Raw genomic sequence first — 22,290 nt, 5'->3', positions numbered from 1 at the left:
TAATTTTGCCACAAAGTCTTTCAAAGAAAACTGTTATTTAATGTCAGCAGCATTTCATATAGGAAGGCATTTTGAACAACAAAGGAACAAGACTGAATTAATTTCAAAATAGTAACAGACCTTTCCAAAATGTCAAATTAGCAAGCCTATAGTTGTAACTTTGTGTGTGTTAGTATAGTAATGTGGTGCTTTATTATTGTGCTTATTATTGAATAAATTTTGCTATATATCATTGACACATTTTGTATAGACTGGGGTTTGATGAACCACCAATGGAGAACAGGGATCAGGGGAAGAAAAGGTTTAGCCCTTTTTCTATAAAGGGCAATATTGTAGCTTTTGCAGGCCATATGGTCTCTGTTGCAACTATTCAACTCTGCCATTTAGTGACAAAGCAGCCACAGGTAACAGATAAAATACTATATATAGGTGTATTCCAATAAAACTTCATTCTGGATTTAGCCTGTTGGCTTTAGTTGACATACCCCTAATCCAGATAAACCTGCAACATTCCATGCATAAGAGGTCAGGGACAGCATGTAACATACTTAATTAGTAAATGGTATGTAAAAGTTATTCCCATTTTTAATAGAATAAAATAAATGTTTTTAAACGTCTCTTACTATATAAGAAGTTGAATTAGTATTTTATAAAAGATAACCATTATTTGGTAGGATAGAAGTCCCACTCTGCTAGGGTCCACAGTTTACTTGATATTTTACTCATTGTGTTTAACCCCATTATTAAGATATCTTTTTTTTTTTAATTTTTTATTTTTTATAAACATATATTTTTATCCCCAGGGGTACAGGTCTGTGAATCACCAGGTTTACACACTTCACAGCACTCACCAAAGCACATACCCTCCCCAATGTCCATAATCCCACCCCCTTTTCCCAAACCTCCTCCCCCCAGCAAACCTCAGCCTGTTTTGTGAGATTAAGAGTCACTTATGGTTTGTCTCCCTCCCAATCCTATCTTGTTTCATTGATTCTTCTCCTACCCACTTAAGCCCCCATGTTGCATCACCACTTCCTCATATCAGGGAGATCATATGATAGTTGTCTTTCTCCGCTTGACTAATTTCGCTAAGCATGATACGCTCTAGTTCCATCCATGTTCTCGCAAATGGCAAGATTTCATTTCTTTTGATGGCTGCATAGTATTCCATTGTGTATATATACCACATCTTCTTGATCCATTCATCTGTTGATGGACATCTAGGTTCTTTCCATAGTTTGGCTATTGTGGACATTGCTGCTATAAACATTTGGGTGCACGTGCCCCTTTGGATCACTACGTTTGTATCTTTAGGGTAAATACCCAATAGTGCAATTGCTGGGTCATAGGGCAGTTCTGTTTTCAACATTTTGAGGAACCTCCATGCTGTTTTCCAGAGTGGCTGCACCAGCTTGCATTCCCACCAACAGTGTAGGAGGGTTCCCCTTTCTCCACATCCTCGCCAGCATCTGTCATTTCCTGACTTGTTGATTTTAGCCATTCTGACTGGTGTGAGGTGATATCTCATTGTGGTTTTGATTTGTATTTCCCTGATGCCAAGTGATGTGGAGCACTTTTTCATGTGTCTGTTGGCCATCTGGATGTCTGTTCATGTCCTCTGCCCATTTCTTGATTGGATTATTTGTTCTTTCCGTGTTGAGTTTGCTAAGTTCTTTATAGATTCTGGACACTAGTCCTTTATCTGATATGTCGTTTGCAAATATCTTCTCCCATTCTGTCAGTTGTCTTTTGATTTTGTTAACTGTTTCCTTTGCTGTGAAAAGCTTTTGATCTTGATGAAATCCCAATAGTTCATTTTTGCCCTTGCTTCCCTTGCCTTTGGCGTTGTTCCTAGGAAGATGTTGCTGCGGCTGAGGTCGAAGAGGTTGCTGCCTGTGTTCTCCTCAAGGATTTTGATGGATTCCTTTCGCACATTGAGGTCCTTCATCCATTTTGAGTCTATTTTCGTGTGTGGTGTAAGGAAATGGTCCAATTTCATTTTTCTGCATGTGGCTGTCCAATTTTCCCAGCACCATTTATTGAAGAGGCTGTCTTTTTTCCATCGGACATTCTTTCCTGCTTTGTCGAAGATTAGTTGACCGTAGAGTTGAGGGTCTATTTCTGGGCTCTCTATTCTGTTCCATTGATCTATGGGTCTGTTTTTGTGCCAGTACCATGCTGTCTTGATGATGACAGCTTTGTAATAGAGCTTGAAGTCCGGAATTGTGATGCCACCAACGTTGGCTTTCTTTTTCAATATCCCTTTGGCTATTCGAGGTCTTTTCTGGTTCCATATAAATTTTAGAATTATTTGTTCCATTTCTTTGAAAAAGATGGATGGTACTTTGATGGGAATTGCATTAAATGTGTACATTGCTTTAGGTAGCATAGACATTTTCACAATATTTATTCTTCCAATCCAGGAGCATGGAACATTTTTCCATTTCTTTGTGTCTTCCTCAATTTCTTTCATGAGTACTTTATAGTTTTCTGAGTATAGATTCTTTGCCTCTTTGGTTAGGTTTATTCCTAGGTATCTTATGGTTTTGGGTGCAATTGTAAATGGGATTGACTCCTTAATTTCCCTTTCTTCTGTCTTGCTGTTGGTGTAGAGAAATGCAACTGATTTCTGTGCATTGATTTTATATCCTGACACTTTACTGAATTCCTGTATAAGTTCTAGCAGTTTTGGAGTGGAGTCTTTTGGGTTTTCCACATATAGTATCATATCATCTGCGAAGAGTGATAATTTGACTTCTTCTTTGCCGATTTGGATGCCTTTAATTTCCTTTTGTTGTCTGATTGCTGAGGCTAGGATCTCTAGTACTATGTTGAATAGCAGTGGTGATAATGGACATCCCTGCTGTGTTCCTGACCTTAGCGGAAAAGCTTTCAGTTTTTCTCCATTGAGAATGATATTTGCGGTGGGTTTTTCATAGATGGCTTTGATGATATTGAGGTATGTGCCCTCTATCCCTATACTTTGAAGAGTTTTGATCAGGAAGGGATGCTGTACTTTGTCAAATGCTTTTTCAGCATCTATTGAGAGTATCATATGGTTCTTGTTCTTTCTTTTATTGATGTGTTGTATCACATTGACTGATTTGCGGATGTTGAACCAACCTTGCAGCCCTGGAATAAATCCCACTTGGTCGTGGTGAATAATCCTTTTAATGTACTGTTGAATCCTATTGGCTAGTATTTTGTTGAGTATTTTCGCATCTGTGTTCATCAAGGATATTGGTCTATAGCTCTCTTTTTTGATGGGATCCTTGTCTGGTTTTGGGATCAAGGTGATGCTGGCCTCATAAAATGAGTTTGGAAGTTTTCCTTCCATTTCTATTTTTTGGAACAGTTTCAGGAGAATAGGAATTAGTTCTTCTTTAAATGTTTGGTAGAATTCCCCCGGGAAGCCATCTGGCCCTGGGCTTTTGTTTGTTTGGAGATTTTTAATGACTGTTTCAATCTCCTTACTGGTTATGGGTCTGTTCAGGCTTTCTACTTCTTCCTGGTTCAGTTGTGTGGTAGTTTATATGTTTCTAGGAATGCATCTATTTCTTCCAGATTCTCAAATTTGTTGGCGTAGAGTTGCTCATAGTATGTTCTTATAATAGTTTGTATTTCTTTGGTGTTAGTTGTGATCTCTCCTCTTTCATTCATGATTTTATTTATTTGGGTCCTTTCTCTTTTCTTTTTTTTATAAGTCGGGCCAGGGGTTTATCAATTTTATTAATTCTTTCAAAGAACCAGCTCCTAGTTTTGTTGATTTGCTCTATTGTCTTTTTGGTTTCTATTTCATTGATTTCTGCTCTGATCTTTATGATTTCTCTTCTCCTGCTTGGCTTAAGGTTTCTTTCTTGTTCTTTCTCCAGATCCTTTAGGTGTAGGGTTAGGTTGTGTACCTGAGACCTTTCTTGTTTCGTGAGAAAGGCTTGTACCGCTATATATTTTCCTCTCAGGACTGCCTTTCTTGTGTCCCACAGATTTTGAACCATTGTATTTTCATTATCATTTGTTTCCATGATTTTTTTCAATTCTTCTTTAATTTCCCGGTTGACCCATTCATTCTTTAGAGGGATGCTGTTTAGTCTCCATGTATTTGGGTTCTTTTCAAACTTCCTTTTGTGGTTGAGTTCTAGCTTTAGAGCATTGTGGTCTGAAAATATGCAGGGAATGATCCCAATCTTTTGATACCGATTGAGTCCTGATTTAGGACCGAGGATGTGATCTATTCTGGAGAATGTTCCATGTGCACTAGAGAAGAATGTGTATTCTGTTGCTTTGGGATGAAATGTTCTGAATATATCTGTGATGTCCATCTGGTCCAGTGTGTCATTTAAGGCCTTTATTTCCTTGCTGATCTTTTGCTTGGATGATCTCTCCATTTCAGTGAGGGGAGTGTTAAAGTCCCCTACTATTATTGTATTATTGTTGATGTGTTTCTTTGATTTTGTTATTAATTGGTTTATATAGTTGGCTGCTCCCACGTTGGGGGCAAAGATATTTAAAATTGTTAGATCTTCTTGTTGGACAGACCCTTTGAGTATGATATAGTGTCCTTCCTCATCTCTTATTATAGTCTTTGGCTTAAAATCTAATTGATCTGATATAAGGATTGCCACTCCTGCTTTCTTCTGATGTCCATTAGCATGGTAAATTCTTTTCCACCCCCTCACTTTAAATCTGGAGGTGTCTTCGGGCTTAAAATGAGTTTCTCGGAGGCAACATATAGATGGGTTTTGTTTTTTTATCCATTCTGATACCCTGTGTCTTTTGACAGGGGCATTTAGCCCATTAACATTCAGGGTAACTATTGAGAGATATGAATTTAGTGCCATTGTTTTGCCTGTAAGGTGACTGTTACTGTATATGGTCTCTGTTCCTTTCTGATCTACCACTTGTAGGCTCTCTCTTTGCTTAGAGGACCCCTTTCAATATTTCCTGTAGAGCTGGTTTGGTATTTGCATATTCTTTCAGTTTTTGTTTGTCCTGGAAGCTTTTAATCTCTCCTTCTATTTTCAGTGATAGCCTAGCTGGATATAGTATTCTTGGCTGCATGTTTTTCTCGTTTAGTGCTCTGAAAATATCATGCCAGCTCTTTCTGGCCTGCCAGGTCTCTGTGGATAAGTCAGCTGCCAATCTAATATTTTTACCATTGTATGTTACAGACTTCTTTTCCCAGGCTGCTTTCAGGATTTTCTCTTTGTCACTGAGACTTGTAAATTTTACTATTAGGTGGCGGAGTGTGGGCCTATTCTTATTGATTTTTAGGGGCGTTCTCTGAACCTGCTGAATTTTGATGCTCGTTCGCTTTGCCATATTGGGGAAATTCTCCCCAATAATTCTCTCCAGTATACCTTCTGCTCCCCTCTCTCTTTCTTCTTCTTCTGGAATCCCAATTATTCTAATGTTGTTTCGTCTTATGGTGTCACTTATCTCTCGAATTCTCCCCTCGTGGTCCAGTAGCTCTTTGTCCCTCTTTTGCTCACCTTCTTTTTTTTTTTTTTTTTTTTTTTTTTAAAGATTTTATTTATTTATTTGTCAGAGAGCGAGCAAGCGAGAGCGAGCACAGGCAGTCAGAGTGGAAGGCAGAGTCCGAGGAAGAAGCAGGCTCCCTGCGGAGCAAGGAGCCCGATGTGGGACTCGATCCCAGGACGCTGGGATCATGACCTGAGCCGAAGGCAGCTGCTCAACCAACTGAGCCACCCATGCGTCCCTGCTCAGCTTCTTTATTCTTTGTCATTTGGTCTTCTATATCACTAATTCTTTCTTCTGCCTCATTTATCCTAGCAGTGAGAGCCTCCATTTTTGATTGCACCTCATTAATAGCTTTTTTGATTTCAACTTGGTTAGATTTTAGTTCTTTTATTTCTCCAGAAAGGGCTTTTATATCTCTCGAGAGGGTTTCTCTAATATCTTCCATGCCTTTTTCGAGCCCGGCTAGAACCTTGAGAATTGTCATTCTGAACTCTAGATCTGACCTATTACCAATGTCTGTATTGATTAGGTCCCTAGCCTTCGGTACCGCCTCTTGTTCTTTTTTTTGTGTTGAATTTTTTCGTCTTGTCATTTTGTCCAGATAAGGGTATATGAAGGAGCAAGTAAAATACTAAAAGGGTGGCAACAACCCTAGGAAAATATGCTTTAACCAAATTAGAAGAGATCCCAAATCTTGAGGGGGTAGAAAGGGGATAAAAAGGAGTTGAAAAAGGAAGAAAGAAAAAAAAAAAAAAAAGAATTAAAAAAAAAGAAAACAAATAAGAAAAATATAAAAAAGAAAATATATATATATATTGGATAAACTAGTTAAAAAACGTTAAAAAAGAAAAAGGTAAAAGTTAAAAAAAAATTACCAGAAGGCAAGAAAAAAAAAACAAAAAGTGAAAAAGAAAAAAATCAAATTAACTGCAAGACTAAAAAAAATCACAGGGAAAAAGCCATGAGTTCCGTGCTTTGCTTTCTCCTCCTTGGAATTCTGCTGCTCTCCTTGGTATTGAAACCGCACTCCTTGGTAGGTGAACTTGGTCTTGGCTGGATTTCTTGTTGATCTTCTGAGGGAGGGGCGTGGTGTGGTGATTCTCAAGTGTCTTTGCCCCAGGCGGAATTGCTCCGCTCTAATCAGGGTCCAGGGTGAGTAATCCGCTAGGGTTTGCTTTCAGGAGCTTTTGTTCCCTATGCGCTTCCGTAGAGTTCCGGAGGACGGGAATACAAATGGCGGCCTCCTGGTCTCCGGCCTGGAGGAGCCGAGAGCCCAGGGCCCCACTCCTCAGTGTGCCCTCAGAGAACAGCGCCCAGTTACTCCCGTCTGCCTAACCTCCGGCTGCGCTCCGAGCTCACCGAGCCTTTCAGAAAGTGGTTGTTTTTCTGTTTCCAGAATTGCTGTTCTTCTCTTTGATCTGCCCATGGATTTTCAGGTGTTTGCAATCTTTAGATAAGCTATCTAGCTGATCTTCGGCTAGCTTAAGTAGTCTCAGCCTGCTACTTCTCCGCCATCTTGACTCCGCCCCCCCATTATTAAGATATCTTATGCTACCAGATTTATTCAGCTGATACTTATTGCTTGTGTATTATATTATATGCAAATCCCTACCCCAGTCGTGTTGAATCAAAACTGTTTCATTAGAACAATCTGATTTTTTTTCTTAAAAGGATGATTCACCTTTTGGATCTTATGTCACTCAGTTTAAAAAATATGGCAAAGAGAGCAGACTGTATTGCCTGTCTAGCAGCATTTGAAACCGATTTTAGGGGATTGTTTTCTGAGTTTGGAACTAGTAAGGGTAGTATAGGGTAGTATAGAATCACCTATTTAAGCTTGACTTCGAGACTAGTGTATGTACTACCAGAAGTATGGCTAATAAGGTGTTTTTCTCTTTTTACCCTGAATTCATTGAAATCCTAGCCATGCCCCCTTTTTAAACCTTCTCCAGATTTGATTGAGACCTGCAGAATTCTGGTACCTGCAAATGTGGTACTGCTTCCAAGAAATTACCTCTTGAAGACGTTATGAAGGCAGAGATGGTTTGTTGATGATGATGACAGTGATAATAGAGCCAACATTATTTGACTCCTAACTAAAGTACCAAGGATTTTACCTTTATTTTTTTTATTTTTTTTTTTTTTAAAAGATTTTTTATTTATTTATTTGACAGAGAGAGATCACAAGCAGGCAGAGAGGCAGGCAGAGAGAGAGGAGGAAGCAGGCTCCCTGCTGAGCAGAGAGCCCGATGCGGGGCTCGATCCCAGGACCCTGAGATCATGACCTGAGCCGAAGGCAGCGGCTTAACCCACTGAGCCACCCAGGCGCCCCGGATTTTACCTTTATTAACTACCTACCTATACCTTCATGTTTTTCCTTCTTGCTATCATGACTCAACCATCACTGTTTCTACCAAAGGCTTGTACTGCTCATTCACTGGATCCCATCATGTACACATTTAAGGCTATTACTCTAGCTGTTCTCTTCTCTCTTTCTGGCTTTATTATTTTCTTTCTCTCTCTGCTGGTGGATTAGTCCCTTTGGCATACAGGATACAAACAAACAAAAAACCCAACCACTTTTTTGCTTCCCTTTATAGCAAAATTTTAAGAAAAGAATGTTCAGCTGTCTTTATTTCCATCTCATTCACTTCTGAACCCACCCTAATCAGGATCCACTTTCCTGCCCTTCCACCCTTATAACTTTTGTCAGTGTCACATGTGCATTCTACTTTGCTGAATCTTGGTTGACTCTCAATGCCATTTTACATAATTATGCATGCTCCCCATTCCTGAACCCTTCTCTTTACTTCAACCACTGCCTTGATTTTCTTTTTCATCTTCTTTGCTAGGTTTTTTTTTTAATATACCTATAATCTCTATATATAAGAGATATATATATAATCTCTATAAGCACAACATAACGTGCTCCAAAATTTCATCCTTGGGTTCATTCTCTATTTGTACTAACTTCCTCAGTTACCTCATACTCCACTAATTCCAAAATGGATACCGATTCTCTGACTCTAGACTTGTGTCTCTTCCTGCCTACTTGCTGCTATCTGCCTTTGAAGGTCTAGTAAGAATCTTAAACTTTACACGTCTGAAATTGAACTCTTGACTCTTATGCCCTAAACTCTACTCTTCGTCTAGTTTTCCTCATCTCACTAAGTAAAGAAATAGCACAGTAAATAGCATTGTCATTCTTACACTTGCTGCAACAAAAAACCTTGAAGAGTTTTCCTTGACACTTCTTTCTGTCATAGTCACATCCACTCTGTCAGCAAATCTGGATTTGACCCTTTCTCATCACCTCTTCTATTAGTACTCTGGCTTAATAATAATTGCAACAATAGCCAAACTTTCAAAAGTTAAGAAAGTATTCATTAAGCATCCAAGGGGTGGGTGGAAGAAGATAATTTCAGGTAGAAGGACAATGGAGTCAAAGGTACGAACAATGTCGAAAAAATTCATGTACTCAAGGGATAGAAGTAGGTAATAGGTTTTTGCTAGAGCAAAGGTATGGAGCTAGAGAATGGTACATAAGGTAGTTAAAACCCTGGAACCTGGACTCCTAGTATTAGACTTTATTTTTCAGCTGTTTGTTCTTCATCTTTTTTCTGCTTCAATAGTGTGATATTTTCTAAGCCTTAAGGGTGGTTCCCTATGACAGTGGTTCTCTGTAAGTAGGGAGAAGAATCAGATTACTCCCACTCCATAAGATGATCGTATGTATTCTCCTTCCTCTGACCAAACCCCCACACAAAACGTATTCACACAGATCCTTGCTTGAGAATCACATTGGAGGGAATGGCCAGGCCCCCAAAATAGATTTTTTTTAAAGTAGTGCTATAATATGATTTGTTTCTTTGAAAGGTGACTCTGGTGGCAGTCTGCAGGAGTTGTTTATTTAGTTGTCTTCATATTGGATGCTGACAAAGAGTTAGGTGTTCTTGAGTTTTTGGGAATCATTCCTTGAGTACTTCAGTAAATAGAAGAGAGCTAATGGTTAGAGAATATTAAGAAGAATGCTTTTGTTACTTTATTTTTAATTTTTTATTTTTTATAAACATATAATATATTTTTATCCCCAGGGGTACAGATCTGTGAATTGCCAGGTTTACACACTTCACAGCACTCACCATAGCACATACCTTCCCCAATGTCCATAACCCCACCCCTCTTCTCCCTAACCCTCTCCCCCCAGCAATCCTCAGTTTGTTTTGTGAGATTAAGAGTCACTTATGGTTTTAACTGATTGTCCAGAGACACAGTGCCATTAGTAGTCTTATAATGGTTGCCAAAATAACTGAATGCTTTTCATTTTTTTTTCTAATTCTTTAGGAACGCCTTTTTACCCAAGTCAGCCAGTGTATCAGTCAGCACCAATCATAGTGCCTACGCAGCAGCAGCCCCCTCCAGCCAAGAGAGAGAAAAAAACCGTAAGAGATACTTATTAACTTTTCTTATTTTACAATCAAATGTCCATTCCCTTGTTAAATAAGTTTACCCACAGCTGTAATAATTTTTCATCTGAGTTCACAAATGACTGCCATTTTTTGTTCTTTGCTTATATCCTTACTGCTAGACCTAGACAGTTTGTATGGACATAATAAGTAGAAGTTACAAGAACCATTTGCTTAATATCATTCTTCAATCAACTAGCACTGAGCTAGTTATGCTAGAAGAGAACGTGCCTTCTTTATAACTGGGAGAGTTTAGTCCCCTAAGATCTTACTAAGTGGAAGAAATTTGAGCTCTATCTTCACATAGTGATTATTGTCCTTTAACTTCAGTTCTAATCAGCTCTACATTCAAATATGAACTTACAGGGGAAAAACAGCACAAGTGGAAATGACCAAGGTGTTAAGGACAATAAGAAAAATCCTCCCTGTGGAATCGATTTATTTTTAGAAATAGCAGAATTTAGAAAATGTATTGTGTTTTTAGGAAGTTACAGGGACTTTGCTTCTGTCTAGTAAGTCAGGCCCAAGAATATTAGAGTGCAGTAATATAAAATTCACATTGTAGTAGAGCCTATAGAAGAGTGGCTTGCAATATCTTACCCATTAGGACACATCAAATGGAATTCACAAGGATGAGATATGTGGGAGAGATACCATAGCATTCAGTACTCTTGAAAGTACTCTCATTTAATAAAAATTAATAAGGTTCCAAAATTTGGCTCTCTTATTACCAGAAACAAATTTCTTGTGCACACATCATAATAAGCAGGACATACCCATGTATGAGAATACTGGAGTTGAGAAAGTATGCTTTAGAAATGTTGAAACAGCATGGTAGATGTTAGATGTGAAGAATACCCAGCATGCAGAAACATTAATAAAGAAGATGATGAAAATGGAAAACATAATAGATGTAGCTGAAAAAGAAAGTAGAACAAATGAAAGAGAAGCCATATTTAAAACTGTAGAAGAGACAGGTTTCTGTATCTGAAAAAATAGCTGATATTAGAAATCTTACTGAAGAACTCCTAAAACAGTTTCTAGATCCAGGTGGTTTTATTAACGAATGCTTTGACATTTCTAGAAATCCAAGGCTACCTTGGTTTCACTCTGGAGGTAGTGATAGCAGAAGTTTAGGTCTCAGCACTGTCATAGGATAGAAGGCCTAGAACCAAGTGCTCTGTCTCCTTTGCAGCACCATTTCCAATGAAATCTATAAGCATAACTAGTCTTTAAAAAATTGAAAGAACACCATACACATTGTTCTGCATTGCTTTTTACCTACGAATACATGTAGATGGTCATTCCATATCAATACATGTAGATGTACTTTATTCTTTCTATTGGCTGATTAGTATTTAATGTAAGGATGTACCATATTTTTTAATTACTTATTCTTGATCAGCCTTGAGCATGTTTCTTTGCCTTTGCTTGAAAGCCACTATTGAAATGAACATTCTTATATACATATGTAAGGTATCTGCAACATAAATTATTCTAATTACCAGCATCTGTGCATTTTTCATTTTTTTAGAGAACCATTTACAACCCCTAAAGCTTTCTTCTACAGAGTAATGTATATTTTTAAATGATTTTATTTATGAATCTTATGTTAAGCATTGTAAATAAAATCAGTGAACTTGCCAGTGCTTACAAGACAAGCATTAATATTTTGCCATTTTGATCCAGAAATTCAACCAACTGGGTCTAATTTTAGCATGTTATTCTAATTAGTTCAAGTCAAATGTAATGTCCCAAACTTCTTTGAATGACCCCGTATGGTTCTGTGATTGAAATAAAGTCAGATGTGGTGATTATCAACTTTAACATTTGATAGATTTCCCAGTTTATGCCTATAAATGTACCACATAGATACCCATCTCTCAATATACCATCTTATTCTGACCTTATAGATAAGAATTCGGGATCCAAACCAGGGAGGGAAAGACATAACAGAGGAGATTATGTCTGGAGGTGGCAGCAGAAATCCTACTCCTCCCATAGGGAGACCCACTTCCACACCTACTCCTCCTCAGGTAAGACAGAGTGAACCGTGAGGGATGACACTGTGTATTTATTTGTTCGCTAACCTCTGCTGGGCTCTTCTTTTTTCTCTAGCCACTCTCTGTACTTCTTATGTCCATCAGTTGTCTCATAGCCTTGAATATCTAAATGATATTTAAGCAGACATGTTCTTTGTCTTTACAAATTGTTATAACTTCCAGATTTTTACTGGTAATATTTCTATGTATTGTCTCCACATTCAGAGCATAGCTGCTGCCAGTCTTCCTAATGAACTATTGCATGATACCAAAAGGAGCTGCTATTCCTATGGAAACCTCATCAGTAATTGAGTATTTCATGTTTCAGTATGAAGCCGTAGGAATTAAATGCTGCACACTATGTTCGTGAAAACTTTAAGGTTGAAAATTTAAACATTGTTACTTAACAGTATTGTTTGGGGCAAGTGCCTGTGTAACTCAGAGCACAGTTGGATGTATTTTAGGTATCCCTCTTACCTTTTAGGACTATATAAATGAGCTTTTTGCTTGGAGGGTGTCATCTTTAATTATTTACATGGGGGTATTGGGAAATTCTGTCAGCTAAGCACCTTTTAATTCCTGTTGCAGAATGTAGTTATCATGGTCTTCTAATAGTTCACTTTTTTGCTTTTAGAAATCAAGACATTCCAGGAAGAACTGGAGTTTAGTAAACTGTAGTAGAGGCTGAAAGTCCCTGAATTTGCCAGGATTTTGATTTCATCACTTGATCGTTTTAAATTTTGAAAAACCATTCGGAGGAGATGAGTGATTTTCAAAGCTTTAAAATACCTAAACTGAGAGCTCAGCGTATAAGACAGAAAATATGAAAGTTATTAAGGAGTAGGGGCTGCTTGCTTCCCTCTTTGTGGCTTGATTTTGAGGTATTCCTCAGGACCCAGTTTATGAACAAGTGATAGGGATGATTAAATATTTTAGAATGATGGATTATTGACTTGATATTAGTAGCACAGGTTAAAAAAATTTGTTAAAAATGTTCTTAAAAATTGAGATCACGAATACATGGCTGAGTTTAGAGCCCCTTGAAAATGTGTGAGTTTATTTAATTTCCTTCCTGTGAGTGAACATGATATAGGTAGCATTTATATGCATTGAAGCTTGTGCACAGTTAGGTAAAAGCATATTACAGAAAAACCTGGAATGTGTTGCATAGGGCAGTTAAATTTTGATCTCTGTTTTCCCACATTAGTTAAAATATTACTACTTTCAGCCTATATACTTGACAACCTTTTGTTGATTTGTGTTCAAATTCTCTATCATATATGTCTTAGTATATCTTTTTGTATTTTAATTCCCTATGGTTTGTTTTTCTTTAATATTACCAGCTTGATATCCTACCTTCTTTTGGTTACCCTTAGCTACAGAGATCCTTTTGCTCTCTATTTTTTTATCAGGGACCGCAGGCTTGAATGAAAACAGGTGTATGTGTTTGTGTAAACATAAAGCACATTAAATATATGCTTTTAATTGATAAAGGCCACCAGTCAATAATTATAATGTTGGTAATACTTTTTGATGTGTAATATTGTCCTGAAGCCTGAGTTTCCTTTGTTATTTGCACTAAAAACCACATTTATTAATGTGTAGCCTTTCCAAATGCATGAAATTCATGGAATGCACACATAGCTTTTTAGCAAAGATCTAGGCACTAGAAGCATTCTGTTTTCCTTTTAAGAACAACTGCATAGGGGTGCCTGGGTGGCTCAGGGGGTTAAGCCTCTGCCTTTGGCTCAGGTCATGATCATCTCAGAGTCCTGGGATGGAGCCCCGCATCAGGCTCTCTGTCAAATAAATAAATAAAAATCTTACAAAAAAAAAAAAAAAAAAAAAGGAACCACCGCATAAACATGATGATGGCAACTGACTGTTGGCTTTAATTTTGGAAATATATAAAGAATGGTGCACAGAGAGTGGGAGAAGACATCCCTGGGTAAAATAGGCAGTTACTACTTCCTGACTATTAGATTATGTAAAAATGTTGGCCCAGTATTTCAAAGGAAGCTAGAGATCCTTATTTATGTAAAAAATCTGCACATTTTAAATGTTGACGGCTAATTCTACTAACAAATAGCACTATGCCAGCCTAAGAAAACCCATTAGGTTTACCCTAAAGATTGTTAGTTTGCAGCTGTGGTCTAATGCTAGATAACTCCTGCACCACATTCTAGTTAATTTAAAACCACAGATGAGACAACCCTCTGCATTAGAATTTATGTTTGAATAGTAAGTACTGTATTGCTTTGGCTTTATCATGTATCTGCCTTAAGTACCAATGCAAGTGCCATGAATAGCAAAGCCTTTCCCTGTCATTGAGGTCATCCCCATCTTAAGTGAGACAGAGGACACTTACTAATATATGATTGGCTTTCCTGTGGAGTGTAAACAAAGACTTATGAATGCACAGAAGTGACCTAATGGGACAAACTTACAACTCGGGTTCAAAGGTGTTGGATCACAGAAACCTGTTAATGGTGTGATAATATAGGGGAGGGATTTAAAAGCTTTGGCTCAGAACCAAACATTCTTGGTTTTGAGTCCTAATTCCACCACTTAGTTTTGTAATGTTAGTCAAATAACTTAATTTTCCAGAGCCTTAATTTTCCACATTAAAAAAAAAAATGAGGAAAACGAAGCCTACCATATAGAGTTATTGTACCATTAAATAAGAGTAAATACCTAAAATTTGCATGAGCTCGAAGCACAGTGAACATTCGATACACACTTCCCGTTACTAATATTGCAGTCATTAGTGCAGGAGGCTCGGAATATGACTGGAAGATTCTGGGAAGGCTTCACAGCAGAGATGACATTTGATCTGAGTTCCCAGATTGGTATTCACATAATGAAAAGACAGGGAAGGATATTCCAGGCAGAGGGACAGCATGTGCAAGAAGGTGGCAGGTAGAGATGAGAAACAGGAGGAAGAGAGAGGATTGTCGTTTCACGTGATAGATTAGGGAGTTATTCTTCTACAAATAGAAAATATGTAGCAATTGATTACTATAAGGTCACTAGAGTGACCTTATAATTTGTTATCTGAATTGGGGTTTTACAGTGCATGGGGATGCTGTGAATCATTTTGCTGGGACAACAGGCATAAACCAGTACTGTTCAGATAAACAGGATGCATGGTTCCCCTACGTGTAAAAGAGGGAATGGTCAGATGTTGACTCTTCCAGCTTAGATACCTGGATTTATAGTAAAATATAACATGGAATATACATGAGAATGTTTGAAGAGGGGAATGAGTTTCATTTTGGCAAGCATTCAAGATAAGAGGGAGTGAATTTAGGGAAACTGTAGTAGGTATGTGAGGAGAAGGTTAAGGATAAAGAGGGTTTGCTGCTACTGTTTTTGCCCTAAAGAGTAGATTGAATTTGAAATTGTCCTTCTTCTTAAGTTTTAAAATGACTACAGAATAACACCTGAAGATTTTATATCTCAAATATATATAAAAATACATGCATGTATGTACTTGTACCCATTCAGGTGATCACAGTGCACTGAGAGAGGTAAATGTGTAGACCTCATCGCATACTAGAACACTTGCTGCAGGTCTCCATTCTGTCACTTAGATATATGACCTTAGTGCAGAACATTAAGTCCTTTTTTAAGCCCTACTTTTTCATCAGTAAAATGAGGGATTGTAATAAGTAAACTCTGAGTTCCCTTTTAGCTTTTAAATACTAAAGTGGGAAAGAAGAGGGATGTGTTTGTTACTTTCCCTCAGCATCATAATCTCTCAGCTGTGTCTCTGTTGATAACAATAAGGCACAAGGAACATTTCTGTATTAAGAAATGTGCTAGATGCCTGGAAGTTTTTATGGAACCCCTTAGGATAAAAATAAATATATGATGCTATATAGGCAAGGCTTCCAGAATTGTCTACTTCCAAAGGCTGGGGCGATGAATCAAAAATGACTCAATTTTTTAAATGAACTACTTTATATATCTTTCTTCCTCTCCCTACTACCTTTGTTCTTTTTTCTGTTTTAAAAATTACTCTTCTTTAAAAATTACTCTTACAGTGAAGTACTATTACAATATGTGAGAGAGTCCTATGCCACAGGGTATAGGAGCAGAGAAAAAGTTGGAATTTATGGATCGCTAGAATATCTTGGAAAGATATAGCCTCCCCTTTGGCATTTAGTAAAATTGCCAAAATCAGCAAATAATTTAGTCTTTTGAAGAGCTTTTTATTAACTTGATAACTGGAAACCTTAAATTCTGACCATTTGTTATAGTTTTAGCAGTAATAGTTAAGTTGGGTTCTGAAGCTTAGACAATGATACAAGGAATTGTACAGTAAGTAGGTAAGTTTGTACATAAAGAATTTGAAGGAGATATCCATGTAATGCAAACAAACCCAGTTTTAACGTTTATTTTTAATTTTTAATTTTTGTTTTTAAAGATGTATTTATGGGGATAAAAATATATGTTTATAAAAAATTAAATTAAAAAAAAGATGTATTTATGAGTGAGAGAGTGAAAGTATGTGCATGCACAAGAAGGGGTAGAGGGAAAGAGAAGCCCAAGCAGACCCCTGCGCTGAGCACAGAGCCCCACACTAAGCTCAATCTCAGGACCCTGAGACCATGGCCTGAGTTGAAATCAAGAGTTAGATGCTTAACTGACTGAGCTACCCAGGGACCTTCCATCTTAACTTTTTAAAATGTCACCTTTTGAATTAGTCGTAGCACTAATGAGTCAATATACTTGTCTGTCTTGAAGCACATAGGTATGTTTTTGTTTTAAGTGTTGTCTGCAGTAAAGATAGTGGTCATGGAATTAAATCATATCATTTTTCATCTTTTTTTAAAAGATTTTATTTATTTATTTGACAGAGATCATAAGTAGGCAGAGAGGCAGGCAGAGAGAGAGAGGAGGAAGCAGGCCTTCCGCCGAGCAGAGAGCCCAACTGGGGGCTTGATCCTAGGACCCTGGGATAATGACCTGAGCCAAAGGCAGATGCTTTAACCCACTGAGCCACCCAGGTGCCCCATCATTTTTCATCTTTAATAAAATAATTTCTCATTAGTAATCTCTTTTGTTTAAAAATAGTGCTTTTTGGGGTGCCTGGCTGGCTCATTCTGTAGGGCACGTGATCCTTGGGGGTTGTCAGTTTGAGCCCCATGTTGGACAAAAAATTTTAAAAAAGAAAGAAATAGTACTTTGAGAGGCTGATTCTCTTAAAAGTTTTAAACGAGATGTCACAATGAGCAAAGACCCTTAATGGTTAGGGTTCATCTGTTCTGTTGTTGAAAATGAATTTGTAAATGGACAGTCGGGGTTGATTTCATCAGGTCTGTATCCAATCAGGGTTTTGTAAAAATGTCCTGAATTTTTAATAAAACCAAGATTACCAAGCTTTGAATGCCTATGGGAATCTCCTAAAGCCAGAAAACAAAATTTGTCGGAATGCTGTTTTTGAGAGATACCTTATCTTTATAGAAACTCATGGAGCAGATGTGTTTTAAATTGTTTTGGCATCCCAATAAAGATCCACTTACAGAACATTAATAATATTAAATTTTATTTTATGTTCAGTGATTCTTCATCTTTACTTTGAACGATGTTTTCTCATAGTTTTTCAAATTTTGTGAAAGCTTTTGCTGTTATAGTGGTGTGATTTTACCTTAGATACTCTGAATCTGAATCCTAATTATAAAGAAAGTATAACTTCAGTTTTTACACATGTAGCACGATTCTTGTCCCTTGCCACCTACTCCCAGTCAGACATTGAACAGTGGTGTTGCAGCTTACAGTCTTCCAGTAACTATGATATCTTTAGTTCCAGGGGTCAGAAGAAGTGTTACAAGAGATCACAAGAAACCATCAGGTTTCATCTTTTATCTATTATTAAAAATGTATCTTTGAAACTAAAATGACCAGTGTGTGAATATATACCACATTTTCTTCATTCATTTAGTAATTGATGGACACTTAGGTTGTTTCTATGTCTTGGCTATTTTAAATAATGCAGTGAGCATGGGGTACATATATCTTTTTGAGTTTGTGTTTTTGTTTTCTTTGAGTTTGTGTTTTTGTTTTCATTACCCATAAATGGAATTGCTGGATCATATAGTAGTTCTATTTTTAACCTTTTTTTTTTTTTTAAAGGAATCTTAAAACTTTTCCCCATGGCGCCCATACCAATTTACATTCCCACCAACAATGCACAAGGGTTCCCTTTTTTCTATATCCTCACCAACACTTGTTAGTTATTCCTTGTCTTTTTGATAATAGCCATTTTGACATATATAAGATGATATCCCTTTGTGGTTTTGATTTGCATTCCTCTGATGATTAGTTATGTTGAACACCTTTTCATATACCTGTTGGCTATCTTTGTGTCCTCTTTGGAAAATGTTCAGATCTTCTACCCATTTTTAAAATTGGATTGTTTTTTGGCTCTTGAATTTTAATGAGTTTTTGACATATTCTTTGTCTGTTCTTTATATAGTAGCCATAGTGAGTCATTATAAAACATAAATCTGATCACATCCCTTCCCTACTAAAAACTATTCAGTGTCTCTCTACTGGTGACTAAACTATATAGAAGTCCATACTTCTCGAATTTTGGAGGTCTTTATGAGGTCATACATTATCTTAATTCTGGCTACTTCTCTAATCCCTTCTCCTGTCCTTTGCTTTCTCCTCCATGACAGTGATTGCTACTGGCCTCCCTGCCCTTGATTCACAAGCTTTGTTCTGCCTTTTCACTTGGTTTTATTTTGTTTTAGTTTCCAAATATAAGTGAGCTCATATGGGATTTATCCGTTGAAGGTCTGATTTATTTTCCTTAGCATAACCCCTTCTAGGTCCATCCATGTTATCACAAATGGCAAGATTTCATTCTTTCCTATGGGTGAATATTCCATAATTGTGTGTTTCTATGCTTTATTCTTTTATCTGTTTCTGTTGATTAAAGTGCTATGAAGCAAAGATTTTTGTCTTATTTTAATCAGCAGTGTTTTGTACATGATAGACACCAGAAGGAAACCAACAAAGACGACTTCCTCCCACTTAAGAAAGAAGCAGGTTTTGGTCCTTTTTTCTGGTATCATTTATTATTATTTTACTTCTTAATCTTCATAATGTTTCTCAGGGCAGGGTGGAGGAGAGCTATACTTGTTTATTCCCAGGATTTGTAGATGTTCAAAAACCCATGAGGTATTAGAATGATTATTTTAAAGTCATGGAATACAAAACATTCAAATATAGTCTCTTGTGATGGTAATGAATTATATGAGCATCCTGTGATATTTGCACTACTACTTAGAGTCTCTGGTTTCTCTTGGTGAATTATAATAGGAGTCAGTGAACATTTTGTACAGAAGAGCAGATAGTAAATATTTTCAACTTTTCAGGCATAGTCTGTTTCACCAATACTCAGATCTGCCATTGTAGAATAGAAGTGGCTATAAAAAATACATGAACGAGTGGCCATGGCTGTTCCAGCAAAATGTTACTTGTGGATACTTAAATTTAAGTTCCATATAATTTTTAAGTGTCAAGAACTTTTATTCTTTTGATTTTTTTTTTTTTGGTAATTATTTAAAATGTAAAATACATTTTATGGATGATACAGAAACACGTATGTGGTCCCTGGGCCATAGTTTGCTGATACTCTGTCTATAACTACCTCTGTGTAATTCATAACCATATACAAGATTAAAATAGGTAGTAAAGGGAAATAGCCCCTTTCTGGATAGAAATAATGTGGGCTATATAAAGAGATGGGAATTTTTAATTGTACAAAAATTATTTAAGGACAAATTCCAGATTTTGTTGCCTATTTTACCTATTGGTAAACACTATTTTTTTTTTTTTTTTGTAAACACTATTAAAAATAAAAAACAATTTCTCCAGTATTTTGCCCTAATCTACCATTTTCTCTTGAGGCCAGTACTTCAGATTTAATATGTAAATCTTCAACAGAGTGAATTTTTTTTCAACAGAGTAGATTTTTAAAAGAATTTTTAATGGAAATTAATTTCTTTGATACTATCAGATATCTAATATCTTAACATATTTTAAGTTTCCTTATAAGTGTAGTTGAAAAATGAGAGAAGTTTTTTTCTTCTGCCAGTTAGAGCCTTAATTTTGAAACATGTGGAGGTAATGGAATTTAGCATTGACCTAAATTATGAATTGTAAGATTGTCCTTGTCACATCAACCCTAACCTTTTAACTCTGACTTTCTGAGTATCTTTATTGAATTACTTGATATTTTTATACTAACTGCTCTTCCAGAATGATTTTTATAAATTTTCATTCCCACCAATAGTGAATATGAATAAAGGGGAGAGATCCTGAAAGTCCTTAAATATATTCTGAGCGGAGTAGATCTTAGGTAGTAAATACTACCTCAGTTCTCCAGCTATCCAAAAGCTATATGTCCATATATGGATTCAGATGTGTATAGCATCTGTCTTCAGTCACAATATTCCAAGTTTGTTTCCTGATTTTTCTGATTTATCAATTAGATAAAATAATCCATGATTGATTGTACTGTGGAATGATAAGGAACTCTTTGTTACAGGCTTTTTGTAGTTATTTCATTAAATGAAAAGAGATGAAGTTAGAGCTTACGCTGAAATTTAAGATTATCCTACATTAAAATTAATCTAAAACAAGGTGAGATTATTGAATTATATTGATGTGAATATTATGTTTTCATTTTCTTGATCCTTTCAGAGGCTTAGAGATTGTTAAACCTGAATGGACTTTAGGATCTTTAGGAGGATCTTTATTTAGTTCCTTTTCATTTTACAGCTGAGGAAACTGAAAGGTCCTTTCCTAGCAGGTTGTGGTTGTTTAACTATGTTCTGGATGTTTGGGTTTGGAACTGGGATTTAAGCAGTTTGTTATCGCAGTCCTTTCTTGTAAATGTTTGTATGCAAAATCTTCCTAGGATTTTGTTAATTTAAAAATGTCTGTGCAGTTGTCTCTTGAATATGATTGCAGATATTTTAATCTGACCTTGAGAAACTCTCTGTTTAACATAGATGTATAGGTATCATTAGCCTTTTACTGTCTTACATATCTCACTTTATGTATAGCTGTCATTTTGGTGACCTGGTTTTAGCAGTTACCCATTTGGGGGGTTAGTTTGCCAGGCAACTGGAGTAGTTAATATTTTTTCCCTTTTTAGGTAAATAATACCATTTATATATCTTTATTTCCTGTTTAATAAATGCTAAGTAACTTAGGGCCTTTCCTTTGTTCTAGAGCTATTTTTAGCCTGTCCGTATTTTCATTTATAGCTATGAAGAGGTCCTAATTTTTGAATTTTAATAACATTTTTCCCACTGGAACTAAGTATTCAGAGCAATCAAGGCAGTGCTCTTCATTTATTTAACTAAGATTCAAAGTAAAAACAGTAACTCTTTTCAATTTTTATATATAGGAATATAATTTTAGTAGTCTTTATTTAGAAATAATTTGGAATATCAGCACTCTTATCATCTGATGAATAGGTGAATTTTCCCTCTTCCTGTCTATTATTCTCAACAGTCCAGATACAATCAAATGTAAATTACATGCTGTACATTCTGGATAGTAGTTACTAAAATGACATATGATAAAAGGTATGCATCTAAACTGGTTTATTTTATATTCCTATTCTCAATGTGACTTACTGATTTGGAAATATTTTTAATTAAGACTCACTTTTTTAAGTGTCCCTATTCACCCCAAATTCATTCACACTTTAATTTCCCCTTGTGTCTAAAACACACACACACACACACACACACACACACACACACACACACCTATCAGAATTGTCCAGGGACTGCTCTGATAGCACTGAAAGAATTCAATATAGATTTTAGCTAATGAGGGCGCCTGGGTGGCTCAGTGGGTTAAGCCGCTGCCTTCGGCTCGGGTCATGATCTCAGGTTCCTGGGATCGAGTCCCGCATCGGGCTCTCTGCTCAGCAGGGGGCCTCCTGCTTCCCTTCCTCTCTATCTGACTGCCTCTGTCTACTTGTGTTCTCTGTCTGTCAAATAAATAAATAAAATCTTTAAAAAAAAAAAAAAAAAAAGATTTTAGCTAATGAAAAAATGACCTTAGATCTCTGAGGAGAGACACAGCTCTGTTTTTTTTTTTTTTTTTTTTTTTTTTTGGCTTTTGTGTAACCCTCAAATCCAGAACAAATACCTGCATGGAATGTGATGTAGAATGAGTGTTCTTGTCCGTTCCTGTGTAATTCTTTTTCCCTCCCAAGTCGAACAATGGCTGCAATTTTTTCAACCTACTGTGCTAGGATTTCATGGCCA

The 22,290-nt window shown here is 36.6% G+C and overlaps 1 protein-coding gene across 29 annotated transcripts in view; it reads left to right on the top strand.

Moving 5' to 3' along the window:
* EIF4G3 (eukaryotic translation initiation factor 4 gamma 3) overlaps nucleotides 1-22,290 on the top strand; it is a 351,983-nt gene that overhangs the window by 201,473 nt on the left and 128,220 nt on the right. For all 29 annotated transcript variants that reach the window (XM_059135850.1, XM_059135849.1, XM_059135848.1 and 26 more), the window contains 2 exons: nucleotides 9,823-9,920; nucleotides 11,858-11,980. In XM_059135850.1, coding sequence (XP_058991833.1) covers nucleotides 9,823-9,920; nucleotides 11,858-11,980 — 221 coding nt within the window. The remainder of the gene's footprint in view (nucleotides 1-9,822; nucleotides 9,921-11,857; nucleotides 11,981-22,290) is intronic.

This window comes from Mustela lutreola, chromosome 10 (genome assembly GCF_030435805.1).
Source record: "Mustela lutreola isolate mMusLut2 chromosome 10, mMusLut2.pri, whole genome shotgun sequence".
In the NCBI taxonomy this organism is placed as follows: domain Eukaryota; kingdom Metazoa; phylum Chordata; class Mammalia; order Carnivora; family Mustelidae; genus Mustela; species Mustela lutreola.
This window is presented reverse-complemented; position numbering and strand designations above follow the sequence as displayed.